At 42.2% G+C, this 14,436-nt stretch overlaps 1 protein-coding gene across 1 annotated transcript; it reads left to right on the plus strand.

The window, feature by feature from the left end:
- Positions 1-1,071: 1,071 nt before the first annotated feature.
- LOC123088324 (phosphoglucan, water dikinase, chloroplastic) lies at positions 1,072-12,189 on the plus strand. The gene is made up of 19 exons (XM_044510514.1): positions 1,072-1,373; positions 2,174-2,777; positions 3,252-3,338; positions 3,589-3,720; positions 4,055-4,180; positions 4,285-4,463; positions 4,893-4,977; positions 5,473-5,619; positions 5,706-5,758; positions 7,119-7,324; positions 7,421-7,539; positions 8,180-8,250; positions 8,335-8,452; positions 9,353-9,439; positions 9,528-9,614; positions 9,695-9,771; positions 9,913-10,057; positions 10,199-10,331; positions 11,083-12,189. Exons 1-19 carry the CDS (start codon positions 1,204-1,206, stop codon positions 11,985-11,987), a joined length of 3,531 nt encoding a protein of 1,176 aa, XP_044366449.1. The 5' UTR covers positions 1,072-1,203; the 3' UTR covers positions 11,988-12,189.
- The last annotated feature ends 2,247 nt before the right edge of the window (positions 12,190-14,436 follow it).

Below are 14,436 nucleotides of genomic sequence, written 5' to 3' on the forward strand. Positions count from 1 at the left end.
CAAGACTTGTCTCACTTTTGCAACAACACCCTCATAGCTAGGGCTTGTATCAAAAACCAATGGTTCCTCACCCATGTCGGCATTGTTACTCAAGAATGCCTCCTTGTCAATGTAATGAACATTAACAAGTCTCTCCATCTAAAAATAACATGAATGCATTTAAGACTTCAATGAGAATTGGTGTTTATCCAAATACATCTTATTATATCCAAATCATATCAACACTAAATTATTGGTGATGTCCACAAAAGTATCACTAATTAACACACAAAAGTATCCAAATCATATCAACACTAAATTATTGGTTAACCCTAATCATTAACTAACCCTAACCCCCAATCTTTCTACTCAACTAACATATATTCCTACTACACACCATGCATAGCACTATATTATCAAAGTTAACCAAGCCATTCACACTAACATAAGGGGGAGAAACACATGAACTAGGGTTCCACCAACATGTATAAAATGCAACCAAAATAACAAGATTTAACAAAAAATAATTGAATGATTTGGGGGAGATTAACAAGAGCAACAAAGTGATGGAAAGATCCACCTAAGGGATGTACCTTTTGGAGAGGATTTGAGGGGGAGCTTGAGGGGTAGGAGAGAGTGTGAGAGCTCCAAGTGTTCTTCAAGCTCGGGTTGTGGATTGGGGAAAGTGTGTGGGGTGGGTCCCACACACTCTCCCGTGGGTTATCCACTTACCAGGGCCAGACGCCAGGGTCCTTGGCGTCTGGCCCTTTGCCACGTCAGCAGGTCAACGGGCAGGCGGGCAGTGCGGGCCAGGGGCCAGACGCCAGGATCCGTGGCGTCTGCTTCGCAATCCAGACGCCAGGGGTCAAAAACTAAATTTTTTTGCAAGCGAGGTCAAATCAGGATTTTGTTAGCCTTATAGATCATAACAGTAATTTTGTCCCAATGAGCAGCTGTGCCCCGAGAGGAGAGAGAAAAGGGGATAGCGCGCGGCGACCGGGGGGCGGGCGCGAGAGATCCGTGAAACCGGGCACGGGAACCACGTCCACTCGTTCCGGGGCACGGGAACCTCCTCCTCTGTTTCTTTGGCCTCTCGCTTCCACTCCACTCCGCCCTCCTCGCGCCGCGCCCATCCCGACGCCACCGCCCCCCCCCCCTAGAAAACAAACACCGACGGAAGCGATCGCCGCCCACCACCTGTTCGGCCGATTGCCCTGGAGGAGGATGACGACGCCCATGGCCTCGCTCGACCCCTCGCTCGCCAGGCCGCGCCTCGCCGCCCCGCCGCCCTCCGCCGTAGCTGCGGGCGCACTGCGTCGCGGCGCCGTCCTCCCGCGGGGACGCCAGCGGCGCGGCAGGTTCTCGTGCCGCGCGGGCTCCGCCGCCTCGGAGATGTATGTAATGCCTTGCTGCCTCCCCTCCCCCTCTCTATTAATCTGTCAGGTTGCTTTAGTGAGCCTCTCGTGGGGACGGGATGAGACGGGGGACGGAATCCTCCTCTTCTTATGGAAGTCCCTTGTAGTAGCTGTATAACGACGATTGCACTAGGTGGGTCGGTCACGCCTCATGATTGGGAGGCCCATCAGGCCATCACCATCACCATCACCATCACTTTCCTAGCCGAACAAATGATGGCCGGGTGCCCGCAGCCGTACTGAACAAACATGTGCCACGGCCAATGGCGCCGGAAGCGTGTAGACAGAGGTATACCACACCTAATGATAGCAGAGCCACGAAGAACCCGATCCAGCGCACCTCGATCCTAAACCGGCTTTGCCATTCATGACACTGATTGACGGCAGGGGTCAATCAAACTAACCGCCGATCCAGGGGTGAATTAAATGCAGTTCCGCACAAACCCGGGCCAGAAATTCAGTGTTTCTGAAAGTGGCATGCAAGATATTTCCCGTTCTAGCATTTTAGATACTGACTAAACTGAATCTGATTCACTGGCCCCATGTTCAATGCCATCCTATCAGTCAGGTCACTCTTAATTCATTACTATGACGTTTTTTTTTTGTACGCCTCGCAGTGCTTAGATGTCTATCTGACTTATGGGGATCGAGTAGAGTTGACAAACTGCGGCAGTTCGTTTTAGACACTTCTCTGCACAAATGCAGCTGTGCAGTTTACCCACTTCCGTTTTCTGGATAATTTAATGACCAAAGCTTATATGTTTTCTTGCGTACTGCAGAACAAAGGAGAAAAACAGACCAGATCCTTCAAAGTCGGGTTCGGTGCTGCTCCAGGTTTCTTTAGACCACCAGGTTAAGTACGGCGAGCATGTTGGTATCATAGGTTCGGCAAAGGAGCTTGGGGCATGGAAGCAGCATGTCGAACTGGATTGGACAGCGGATGGCTGGGTCTGCCAGCTGGAGCTCCCCGGCGAAGCAGCTGTGGAGTTCAAGTTTGTGATAGTTTCAAAAGGAGGAAATGAGAAGAAATGGGAGGGCGGTGACAACCGTGCCATTCAGCTGCCAAAAGGTGGTACACTTGATATAGCGTGCAACTGGGATAAGACAGAAGAGCCCTTAGGTCCTTCGGGAACACCAAAGGTTGACAGAGCACCCAAACATGTCGTTCCACAAACGGTTGGAGATGTTTCAGCTGCCAATGTAGCACCGGGGACTGATTCGAGCTCGTTTGGTGGGCAATGGCAAGGTAGCGAAGCTGTTTTCATGAGGTCAAATGAGCATGGGAATAAGTCGAGTGACAGGAAGTGGGATACAGCTGGGCTTGGTGGAATGGCACTGAAATTGGTTGAGGGTGATAAATCGTCTAAGAACTGGTGGCAGAAGGTAAGTTGGCTTGATTTGTTTTTGACCCTGTCAAAAAGGTCTAGTACTCCATATTCTGTTATTTAAAAAGTGAAAGGCTCAACACTGAAATTTAAATATTGACAGATGGAAGTGTATGGTACTTTCAGGACCCCACATGAGCGGATGCAGCAATGTTGTATAGCTGCTAGTTATCTGTTTCCCTTTTGGTAATAGCTGTCATAACTGAAAGTATCTTTTGTGAACTTGTTAAAGAAAAACTGGTTTATGCCTCTAAGCACCTCCCTTAAGCACCTTGCGCTGTACAAGGCCCAAGGCTCCCACGTTGGTCACTGCTTCTGTTTAAATATTTAACCTTCCTTTTATGAAACAAACAGAAAGATAACAGTCAGTTGATGGTGCAGTCCGCACCCTATGACTTGATGTCTTTTTAGAAATACTACGTTCAATGTAATGCTGAAATAGCTTCTTTTAATAAGTGTTTTTTTCTTGCAGTTAGATCTTGTTCGCCGGCTTGTGTCAGAACCTGTTGATGATCAAAGTAGATTGGAGGCTCTCATATGCTCTGCTATTTATTTGAAGGTTTCTCCAGTTGCACTTTACTATGCTATTTGTCATTATGTTTCTTGGAAAACTGATTTCCCCTTGTAAAAACATTCATCTGAAAACATATGATCTGCTATTTATTTAAATGTTTCTTGAATTGCAGTTTAATATGCTATTTGTCAGCATTTTCCTGGAAAACTAATTTTGTTTTGTAAATTGTTAATCTGAAAACAGAGACTGATAAAAAGTATATTAATATATTTTTAATTGGTTCCCTCTATTGCAGTGGATTTATACAGGTCAGATATCTTGTTCCGAAGATGGCGGTCATTACCGACCCAACAAACATGCTGAGATATCGAGGCAAATTTTCCGTGAAATTGAAAAGATGTACTACACAAAAGGCATATCACCTGAGGTTTGCTCTTTCCGTCACAACTGTTAGATAACCATCAGCATCTCTAAGTATTTGACTATCTGTACTTTTGATCACTGTGCCTTTAGCTAAGATGAACTAGTCTGACTTTGCTACTGTCACTTTGTTACTGTTATATAATTCTTTTGCTAACAATGTAATGCTTAAGGTTAATTAAATTTAAATGTGCAACCTAATACTCCTTCCGTTCTAAAATAGATGACCCAACTTTGTACTAAAGTTAGTATAAAGTTGGGTCATCTATTTAGGAACGGAGGGAGTACTTACTAATTATCAATTATTTATCACTTTCATATTTCCATGTACATTCGTGCAGGATGTGCTTGTGATTCGCAAGATTCATCCCTGTTTACCTTCGTTTAAGTCGGAGTTTACTGCCACTGTCCCTCTAACACGAATTCGTGATATTGCTCATCGCAATGACATCCCACATGAGCTCAAGGTGATGATCTCTTCCGATGTTTCAAAAAAATGATCTCTTCCGAGAGCATAGAATAACTTCCCATCGGATTATTTGCAACTCACTCCATCTTCTACTGTCAACAGCAAGAAATCAAGCATACCATACAAAACAAGCTTCACCGAAGTGCTGGCCCTGAGGATCTTGTTGCTACAGAAGCCATGCTTACTAGGATTACAAAGAATCCTGGAGAATACAATGGCGCTTTTGTCGAACAATTTCAAATATTTTATAGCGAACTAAAAGACTTCTTTAATGCCGGCAGGTTGTCTAATTCTTTATTTCCCATATTTTCTACTTCCAGAATATCTATTTGCTAAACTAAACTAATTCAACATGAAGCACAGTGGCATAAATCGGAGCTAGTAAAAGATATCTTTATAATTTAAACCATATATTAACCCTACCTGCTTTGATGTGCAAGTAAGAATCTAGAATACTAAATGTTAGTACTTGACTAATGTATATTAGATGTGTAGTATGTACTGCTAGAGTGCTAGTTTTTATACAACCTTGAAGCTAAAAGAGACAATTCGATGAACAATTATAAAAGCAGCCCCTTCACTGAGCATCAAATGTTTTCTGTAGCAATGAACACTTATCTGATGGTCATCAAATGGTTTTGTATAGGAATGATAAAATAAAATTCATTTTGATGCATGATATGTAAACATGGTATTTGGCAATTCTGCAGCCTGTTTGAACAACTGGAATCCATCAAGGAATCTTTGAATGATTCTGGCTTAGAAGCACTGTCATCATTTGTCAAAACCAAACAGGTAAATTTTACTAAAAACAGTGATTTTTCGTTTTTTCATATTTCTGCATGTTATACAAGCTAATACTGGTACTTCACAGTTTTCAATAATTCAGGCACATTTCTGTGCTTTCTTTTTAAATTCAAAGTTTCAAACATTTCTGCTCTCTGATCATCTAATATAAACAAGCAAACAACGTTTAGAAATGTGATTTATGTTACCAAGTTCTGCATGACGTCATTCTATTGTTTGCAATTGTATAGGAAGCATCTAACTCCAGCTTGTTTCAGTGGCGTTCACGATGCACTGCAGTCTTGTGAATCTGAATACCTTCATAAGATATGATGCTTATATCTATGTACTCAGTAATAGACTGTCCTTACTAGCTTATTGTGTGTCATGGTAGTCCACTTTCTACCATTTCAGTTGTAGAATTGTAGAATGGACCCATTGCTTCAGTTATCATGCATCATTCGTATATTGTCTTATGGAAGTTCTTTTGTCGAGTATTTTCAGAGTTTGGACCAAGTGGATGCTGCGAACATTCAAGTTGTGATGAAGACCTTGCAGTCATTGTCTTCATTGAGATCAGTTCTAATGAAGGGCCTTGAAAGTGGCCTTAGAAATGATGCGACTGATGCCGGTATAGCAATGCGACAAAAGGTTATTTGATCGAAACACAACTCAGAAAGTTTGTTCAAATTTGCTGCATACATTTTCAATTATATTTACTTATTGAAGTTGTGCAGTGGCGCCTTTGTGAGATTGGTCTTGAGGATTATTCTTTTGTTTTGTTAAGCAGGTAATGAATTCATTAGCTTAAACCAAATTTTGCGCTTTCTTACAAATCATATGATGTTTTTTCAATGCAATGTTATTAATTTGGTCTTCTTCAGTTATAGAGTAATTTGCAGAACTGTAGAATAAAGGGCTATTTGTATCATTGAGCTACAAGTCACAGAAAATTTTTGCAGCACTGTAGAATAAAGGGCTATTTGTATCATCAAGCTGCAAGTTGTATCGTGTATCATAACTCGCAACTGTTCTGACCATCCTGACAACCATCGCCCACACGCCACCCTTTCAAGCGTTGTCTTCAATTGCTACACCTAGCCACGTCCTCTGGCCCCTCCTACCCCATGCACCAATGTAGTCCTGGGTCAGGGGCACACCATATTTAAGGACCAAGCTCACCTACTCTTCTTCCTAGGAAACCATTCGCTTCATTCCCACCTCTCATACCCTACCCACGCAAATGAAAGGTACACTCTGAGCGCACCTACCCCATGAGGGAGGATGTCTTACTGGCATTCCTGGAGGGAGAATGCAAGGTTCTGGAATTGCTGGTCCAGTAGTACAGAATGCTAGCGACTCTGCCATTGCCACCCTGCATTCCATCTCGAGGTTGCGCTGTATTTCCAGGAGGGAGGAGAATAGGAGATGTTGTGGGCTTGTTTATGGGTGTAACATATCATCACCTGCTTATTGAACTAGAGCTGATGGCAGTACATGGTAGCCTGTCAGGCACCTGTCCAGCTTAACTAGACATGCTGGAGATTGAGTTGGCTTATGTAAGTTAGTTCAGAATATGGTTAATCTGGTTAGCTATCATATCTCTGAGCTAGATATGGTCGTTAGCAGCACCAACTTAAAGACGTTGTCATCAGCTGATTGCTTGGTAAGAAATAATCAAATTCCCTTTTGGTGAACCAAAGTTAACAGAGTCCGCTGTTACAGCCAGGAACAAGTTCTTCCGTTGCTGGGGCAGCGACACCTTGCGTACACCACGTTGGTATCCGATGTGATCAAAGCCTGAGATCCTCATTCTTCCCTGCTGTTGACCCCCTTCCACTAAAGCTATAACACTCGCTGTATAGAAATAAAATAACCCAACGCTTCTGATTCATTTTAGTACAAGGTACGCTGGTAGTTAATCAACATATTGCCTTGTACTTTGTTAATAGATAAATAACACCGTCACTTATGTCTTGTATGCTGGAACGGTACCAACTGCTCTAATTTATTTTGTAACTTGTTTGAGTTTATTTGCCTGGCTATGTTAACATTTTGAGTTGTCAGAATAAAGGATCTAACGATATAAACTTAGATTCTTCTTCTGGAGATACATTGAGTTTATTTGCTTTGCTCTTGTGCCATAACAGATATATCAATGGTCTTGAAGCTTCAGGTGGATCAGCTTCACTTGCACAATGTGTGGCTGGAAATACAAGTGTATGGGACGATACCCTTGATGCCCTTATTATTGGCGTCAATCAAGTTAGCTTTTCAGGTTGGAAGCCAGAGGAATGCATTGCTATAGGGAATGAGCTTCTTTCTTGGAAGAAGGAAGGTCTATGTGAAAGTGAAGGTGCCCTTTTCTTCTTTAACATCTATCGTGAATGTTTCACCCTTTGTATGTTCCTGTTATAGTTAGGAGTGCCCTGAAAGCATGTCATGTTTATAGGCAGTGAAGATGGCAAGTATATTTGGGCACTAAGACTTAAAGCCACACTTGATAGAGCAAGGAGATTAACAGAAGAGTATTCTGAAGCACTTCTTTCTGTATTCCCTGAAAATGTCAAGGTGAGAGTTTTGCCCAGTGAATGTGTCCTCTGCCTACCGCTTGATGCATCAGAACTGCATGTTTTGTGCCTATACTGGTTTGTCAGACCACCTGATTAGAATGTTAGTCATGGACTAATGGGTAATTCAGGTTAGAGAAAATTTTAATTCCTTGAGTATTTGGTTTCTGGAACCACCCCATCATGAGATTACTATCTCTTGATTTTGGCGTGATGATCCCATTCCCCATTTTACTACTAACTTTATGCTTGTGGGGGATGAGCTGGAGCCATTCCTTCAACTAAACAAATGCACAAGAAAATGGTTGGACAAACCAAACACCCTAACCTTTATATACATTATGTAGGAAAAACAATTGCTACCCAAAATATTGGCCATCTTTGTTGTGCCATCGATGTCCCTAATTTTTGCCTCCTGTTTTCGCTTTTGTTCTGTTTTTGCCGTTGACATTACTACATTTGTTAGTGTGACCACTACTTCCTTGCCAGTCTTTTCCAAAAAGAATGCCACTTAAGGAAGTTGCATCCATGACACACTCCAACTAACTGAGCTTGTAAATTTTGGTGCTTCACCAATAGAAAAGTGGACTCTGTTATCACATATAGCACCTTAAACATTTTGTAACTGTCTGCTTCTGTAGGTCCTTGGGAATGCCCTTGGAATACCAGAGAACAGTGTGAGAACTTATACCGAGGCTGAAATTCGTGCTGGGTAATCCTTTTTTTCTCTTCCAAACCACAGTAGTTTATTGTTGCATATAATCCTGGCAATCCTAACTTCTTATGTACTTTCTAGTGTTATTTTTCAGGTCTCCAAACTTTGCACTGTACTTTTGAAAGCTGTTCGAGTAGTAATTGGATCGTCCGGCTGGGATGTTCTTGTTCCTGGAGTAGCCCATGGAGCTCTGATACAGGTATCTTCTAGAACTATGCAGGAAAGCAGAAAGATTCTTGCGATGAGCTTCCGTATGTTTTGCTGCCATGTTGGAAAATGCTACTGTTTTGAGGGGGGAAAAACCTGAACACTTATTTTGCAATGCAGCAGGTAGTTAGCTACTTACATACTATGATCCATGCCATTTGAAGATATCATTTGTGCTATGGGCCAGCTTGATGTGAATACTGTAGCCTTGCTGCAATTTAAAACCATCCAGCGGGGAGCCACCTGCTCTAGGCTAGTGCACTCCCAATCAGCTTCAGATGAGTTGCATGCACAAGCCACTTTGTCCTGTGCTGTGTAGAATGCCCACAAGTTGTTCAACATCACGGCTAGAACAGAAATATAACCAGTGTCAGTTGGGTGAACATTTCATATTTTTCAGAAGGGTGAATGTGTGGGAGCAAATTAAATCCCAGTCAGTCCCTTCAACCATAGTCGCATTTTGCGAAGAAAAATATATTTTTCATTGGCATACATAATACATTGGTTTGGTTTCATAAAAAAATAATTTGTGTAAGTTCTCGTAGACTTTATGCCTAATTTAATTAGGTTTGGGCCTGTGCCATGCGAGACATATTTGTGTGAGCACATGCTACATGATTTTTTGACATGACATCAGGTCAGATACTTGAATTCTGTATGGCCTCATGTCAAATTGATATCTAGTCTGGCCTAGAGATAAGCACAGGGATATGAAAATTAATTAGTAGTAACCAGCCAAATTAAACTTTGGTTTTGAATCTGATTGAACCAGTTTCTACTTGTTAAAAGCACCGAATATTACTCCTTAACAAATTTTGGAACCCCTTGCTATCCTTTCTGGCTGTTTTACAGTCAAAACTCAGGCTTCTATTGCAATGGTTTGTTTAATTAGGTAGAAAGAATCATTCCTGGATCTTTGCCTTCATCCATCAAAGGACCTGTGGTTCTACTTGTAAATAAGGCAGATGGAGATGAAGAGGTACTTTTTGGAACATCAAAATTCTTGATTTACCGTTCCTGTCTCCCCAAATCACTTATACAGCCAGGGTTTGTTCTTTGTTTGACAGGTCAAAGCTGCTGGCGATAATATAGTGGGTGTTATTCTTCTACAAGAATTACCTCACCTATCACATCTTGGTGTTAGAGCTCGTCAAGTTAGTCTTGCTAAACCTGTTTTCTGATACCTTTACTGGCAACAGTTCCTGAAATATTGCAACTGCTGGCATGTTTACAGGAGCAAGTTGTATTTGTAACTTGTGAAGATGATGACAAGATTGCAGATATGAGGTTGCTCGAGGGAAAACATGTCAGGTTATGCTCTATTTTCATATGCATGGCTTTTTTGCTGTTTTCCATCAAATATTTGATTGAAGGTGGCATCAGTATAGAGTAGGGTCCAGGTTTTTCGTGTGTCTGTGGGAACTGGAAAATATTCACTTTGATTTATTACAGGTTGGGAGCATCATCCAGTGATGTTGAGTTGTCAGTTTCAGATGAAAAGGCCAGCGACATATCTTCAGAGGCATCCATTATACAGAAACCATCAAATGAGTTCTCTTCAGCATTGACTACAGACGAGTCGTCGCTTTTGTCTGAGGTATGTTATTAATACACATATAACAGACATCCCTGTCTCCTGTTCATTACATGTTACACTAGATGTTCCTAGTATCCTGCATATTTTTCCTGTTGCCCCTACTTATCCATTTTTTCTGCTCTCCATGGGACAACATTTCAGCCCAAAAGCTACACTTCAGGAGAAAATGGTAGTTCCAGTGTTCTGGAGCTTGCAGAAGCATCAATTGAATCGTCTGGTGCTAAAGCTAAAGCTTGTGGAACTCTTTCTGTGCTGGCCTCACTGTCAAATAAAGGTACATTTTTTTCAGTAAAATTCGTTAAAGTTGTGTCTATATTTGTTTTCCAACATTCTTGTGAATGGAAACTAACAAGTGTTGCAAGATCATAACTGCTAAGAGGTTTATAGGAAGTTAACAGTATTATTTTTAAAAAACCAGGCATTTTGAATAGTGAGATGCTCTTTAAATTTTCTCAGTGTCAAGTAAAGATTCAGACATTCAGTCAAGTTGCTTGAATAGCTGGGTATAATACATTTCTGCTCAAAAGCAGGGCATTTTGAATAGAGTGAGATGCTCTTCAACTTTCTTGGTGTCAACTGTTAAGTAAACATTCACTTTTGATTAGCTGGGTATAGTACACTTCTGATTAAAAACTGGGAAGCTGAAAGTGCTTAACATAAACTAGTATATAAATTTAATTCCACATTTTCATATGAAAACAAAGTACACCCTGGTCTTTTGCTGCAAGTGCCATTGTTCTTCGGTATAATTTTGGTAGAATCTCAATACACCGATGGTAGATTATCTAATCCTGTACCTATCAAACATATTACTCATTTTACGTATACATAGTCAGTATGTATTGCTATCCATCAATCCATGGTAACCAGTGAGCATTTTTTTATGATGGAGGTTCTGCTAATGGTAACTATATGGTTAGGATTGTCGCCTAACATATCATAACTCATGTAATAGAAACATTTTCTCCTAATTATTTGTGCAAATAATTGTGATCTTATTTTTTTTCTATTTTGTCATTGGTTAGTTTACAACGATCAAGGAATTCCAGCAGCATTCAAAGTTCCTTCTGGGGCTGTGCTTCCATTTGGATCAATGGAGGATGCGCTCAAGAAAAGTGGATCACTGGAATCGTTTACAAGCCTTCTAGACAAGATTGAGACAGCTGAAATCGAAAATGGTGAACTCGACACCCTATCATCCGAGCTACAAGCAACAGTCTCGCTACTTTCACCAACCGAAGAAGCCATCAAATCCCTGAAAATAATCTTCCCCGAGGACGGCCGGCTGATCGTCAGGTCCAGCGCCAACGTGGAAGACCTGGCCGGGATGTCAGCTGCAGGGCTTTACGAGTCCATCCCCAATGTCAGCCTCTCAGACCCAACCAACTTCGGGTCCGCGGTAGCGCGGGTCTGGGCCTCACTGTACACTCGGAGGGCCATCCTCAGCCGCCGGGTGGCTGGCGTGCCCCAGGGGGACGCCAAGATGGCCGTCCTGGTGCAGGAGATGCTGGAGCCGGAGCTCTCTTTCGTGCTTCACACCGTCAGTCCCTCAGACCACGACACCAGGGTCGTTGAGGCCGAGGTAGCTCCGGGGCTGGGCGAGACCCTTGCTGCAGGCACCCGTGGCACCCCGTGGCGTCTCTCGTGCGACAAGTTCGACACCGACGTCGCCACCCTGGCCTTCGCCAACTTCAGCGAGGAGATGAGGGTGCTTGGCTCAGGCCCCGCCGACGGCGAGGTGGTGAGGCTCACCGTCGACTACAGCACGAAGCCGCTCTCCGTGGACCGGACCTTCAGGCAGAAGTTCGGGCAGCGGCTCGCCGCCGTGGGGCAGTACCTGGAGCAGAGGTTCGGGAGCGCCCAGGACGTGGAGGGCTGCATGGTCGGGGAGGACATCTACATAGTGCAGAGCAGGCCACAGCCGCTGTAGAGTCGTCATCAGTAAAGTTCAGACGAGCGAAGTTTTGTTAGGTGAATAAAAATTCGCCGAAAATCCTATGGGTTTTGTAATAATGCGCGTGGGGTAAAATAAATCGGGTATAAGTCCCCCGCCGGCGAAAACTGACTGATCTGAATAATGGGTCGAATTGTATTTAACTTTTTGGGATGTGAACAATGATTTTGTTGGAAAAGTAGGCAGTGTGAGTTCCTACTGTGGTCCAGGAGCAGAGCAGAGAAGGGCGTCAAAACTCTGGAATGGTGTGCCTGGGGTGCAGATTGCAGACTTTCGATTTTTGAAGTTGGAAATTTATTTGAAATGCCTTGAATTTTGGTCGAATAGTTCGCCTGCTATTTAAAAAAATGTTTGTTTTCTTTTTGTAGAGTAAACGTCTGTGGGGTTTCTCAGCCTAAAATTGCAGGTTTGTGCTCCATCGACGGTACTATACCTTTGTACATGCTCCAAAAGCAACATAGTTGATGGTACAATCCTACCCTACCTACTAGTAGTATTTTTGTTATAACTTGTTTTTCAAATTTAAATAAGTATTGGTAAACAAACGGACGACAAGATTGCCTATTTCAAATTAAGTAAAAATGTAGTGGCAAACGAACGGTCAAGAAGATCAGACCGCCACTTGTAGCCTCCTCCCTCCTAACGGCAAGTCTAACCGATCCCCTATAAATAAAGGAGGATCCGGCCGAGTAAACTCTTGGTGGAGTAAACCCATGGCAACTTGACTCGGCTGATCGAGCGCCGGGAATGGAGATCGTGAAGTCGTGGCCACGGTCATGTGGCGAGTCGTGCGCAGGAGGTTTTTTTTAAGTGCGCGGGAGGTAGGTGGAGAAGCTCACGCGCGAGCCCTACCTGTCAGCGAGAGAATGGGAGAGGGGCTGTGAGGCGAGGTGCGCTGCATTGGGATGCTGCTTCTTCAGGTGGGTTGGGCCCTTGGGGTCAGTTCTTTTACTGGCTTCTCGAATAAGCTACCCCATTAAAAAAATCAAATTTATTTTTTTAAAAATCTACTAATTAAGACTTGATTAGTAGCCTTCTAAAAAATATTTTTTACTAGGCTTCTAGAATAAGCCGGGTAGAGGGCAGCTTATTCTAGAAGCCTAAAAAGGCCACCAAAAGAAACGTCCATTAATCTAGGTTAGTTAGGATTTTTTTATTTTATTTCCTTTCTGGTTCCTGTTTTCTCTCCAATTTCATTTCTGATTTTAATTACCATTTTATTTCAAAACAAACTTGTTCTATAGTCATTGAGAAGTGTTTACATAAGTTTAGACATTTATTCAGGGCCCTTTGGTAAACTATTTTCTGACCATATTTTTATATATCCTTGTTTGACATTTTTCCATTTGATTCATTTCCACTTACAAGTTGGGCTTCCTTTGTTATTTGAGTTTCCTGAATTTTCCCATCCTGCCCATTTCAAATATTTGTTAATATTTTTTTCAAATTCTTTTAGCATTTTAATCACTTCCTTAACTTACCCCTTTAGAGTTCTTTTTTAACTTTTGAAAGTTTGAATTGGGGTTTCGACTATTGGTGTGGGCTTTATGGAACTATTTCCTTCTTTAGACAAGCACACGAGCTCACACTCAACATGTGGCTCAACTCTTAAGTTTTTGAATGATCCCTAATGGTTATTTGGGGTTTCTAATAATCCTCAAGGTTATTATTTGAGCCACACTTTTATTCAATTCAAACAAACACATATCCTAAGTTTAGCTAATAGTAACCAATATCAAAAAATTCAAGAAAATTTGAATTCCCTTTAGAAAAACTTATGATATTACAATGTTATTTGTAGAAATTGACGAAAGCTTGGCCAACATTTTGGGTGATTCGTTTAGGCAAGCAAGTGCTCTTCGTTTTCTTCGTCTCACTAACATGCCAACTTCTATGGAGTCCTTGTTACCTAACTTCTCAGCACCTTTCCGCCAATGATACCTATGTCCGGGGGCCAACGGTGAAGTTTAGTGTAGTTTGGGCCCGGGGGAGGGGGGCATGGCCTTCTGCCTTGGACATATCTATGAAGGAAAAACAAATAGAGGGCTTAGATTGAAGAAAAATTAGTCTCTCCCCTACAATTACCACCTTCTATTCCAACATTTTATCAATAAAGTGTCCTAGATCTACGTTCATGGTACGATTGTCATGATTTTTCGAGAGACTTGAGCAACCTTAGCAAATTATGTCGTTTTTATACCCCATGTGATGAGCTTCATTTTGATATTTATAATGTGGGAAAAGTCAGACTCCTAGAAGAGTTGAAGTATTTAGACTCAATGGGGAAAGTAAAGGATGTGAAGCAAATCAACTAGCGCATTTAACCAAAGTAAGGGAGCTTAGCATCTATAACCTTGAGAATATACACACGAAAGAAGAATCAAACAAAGCAAAAACGATAGAGACAATCTACTTTGAGAGGTTA

This window comes from Triticum aestivum, chromosome 4A, assembly GCF_018294505.1.
Source record: "Triticum aestivum cultivar Chinese Spring chromosome 4A, IWGSC CS RefSeq v2.1, whole genome shotgun sequence".
Classification (NCBI taxonomy): Eukaryota; Viridiplantae; Streptophyta; class Magnoliopsida; order Poales; family Poaceae; genus Triticum; species Triticum aestivum.

Bases quoted from the DNA above. Each gene is read 5' to 3' on its own strand.
- LOC123088324 (XM_044510514.1), top strand. From the start codon at position 1,204: ATGACGACGCCCATGGCCTCGCTCGACCCCTCGCTCGCCAGGCCGCGC. The intron at 9,772-9,912 runs GTTATGCTCTAT...GATTTATTACAG, and splicing joins CTCGAGGGAAAACATGTCAG to GTTGGGAGCATCATCCAGTG. The intron at 10,332-11,082 runs GTACATTTTTTT...GTCATTGGTTAG, and splicing joins GGCCTCACTGTCAAATAAAG to TTTACAACGATCAAGGAATT.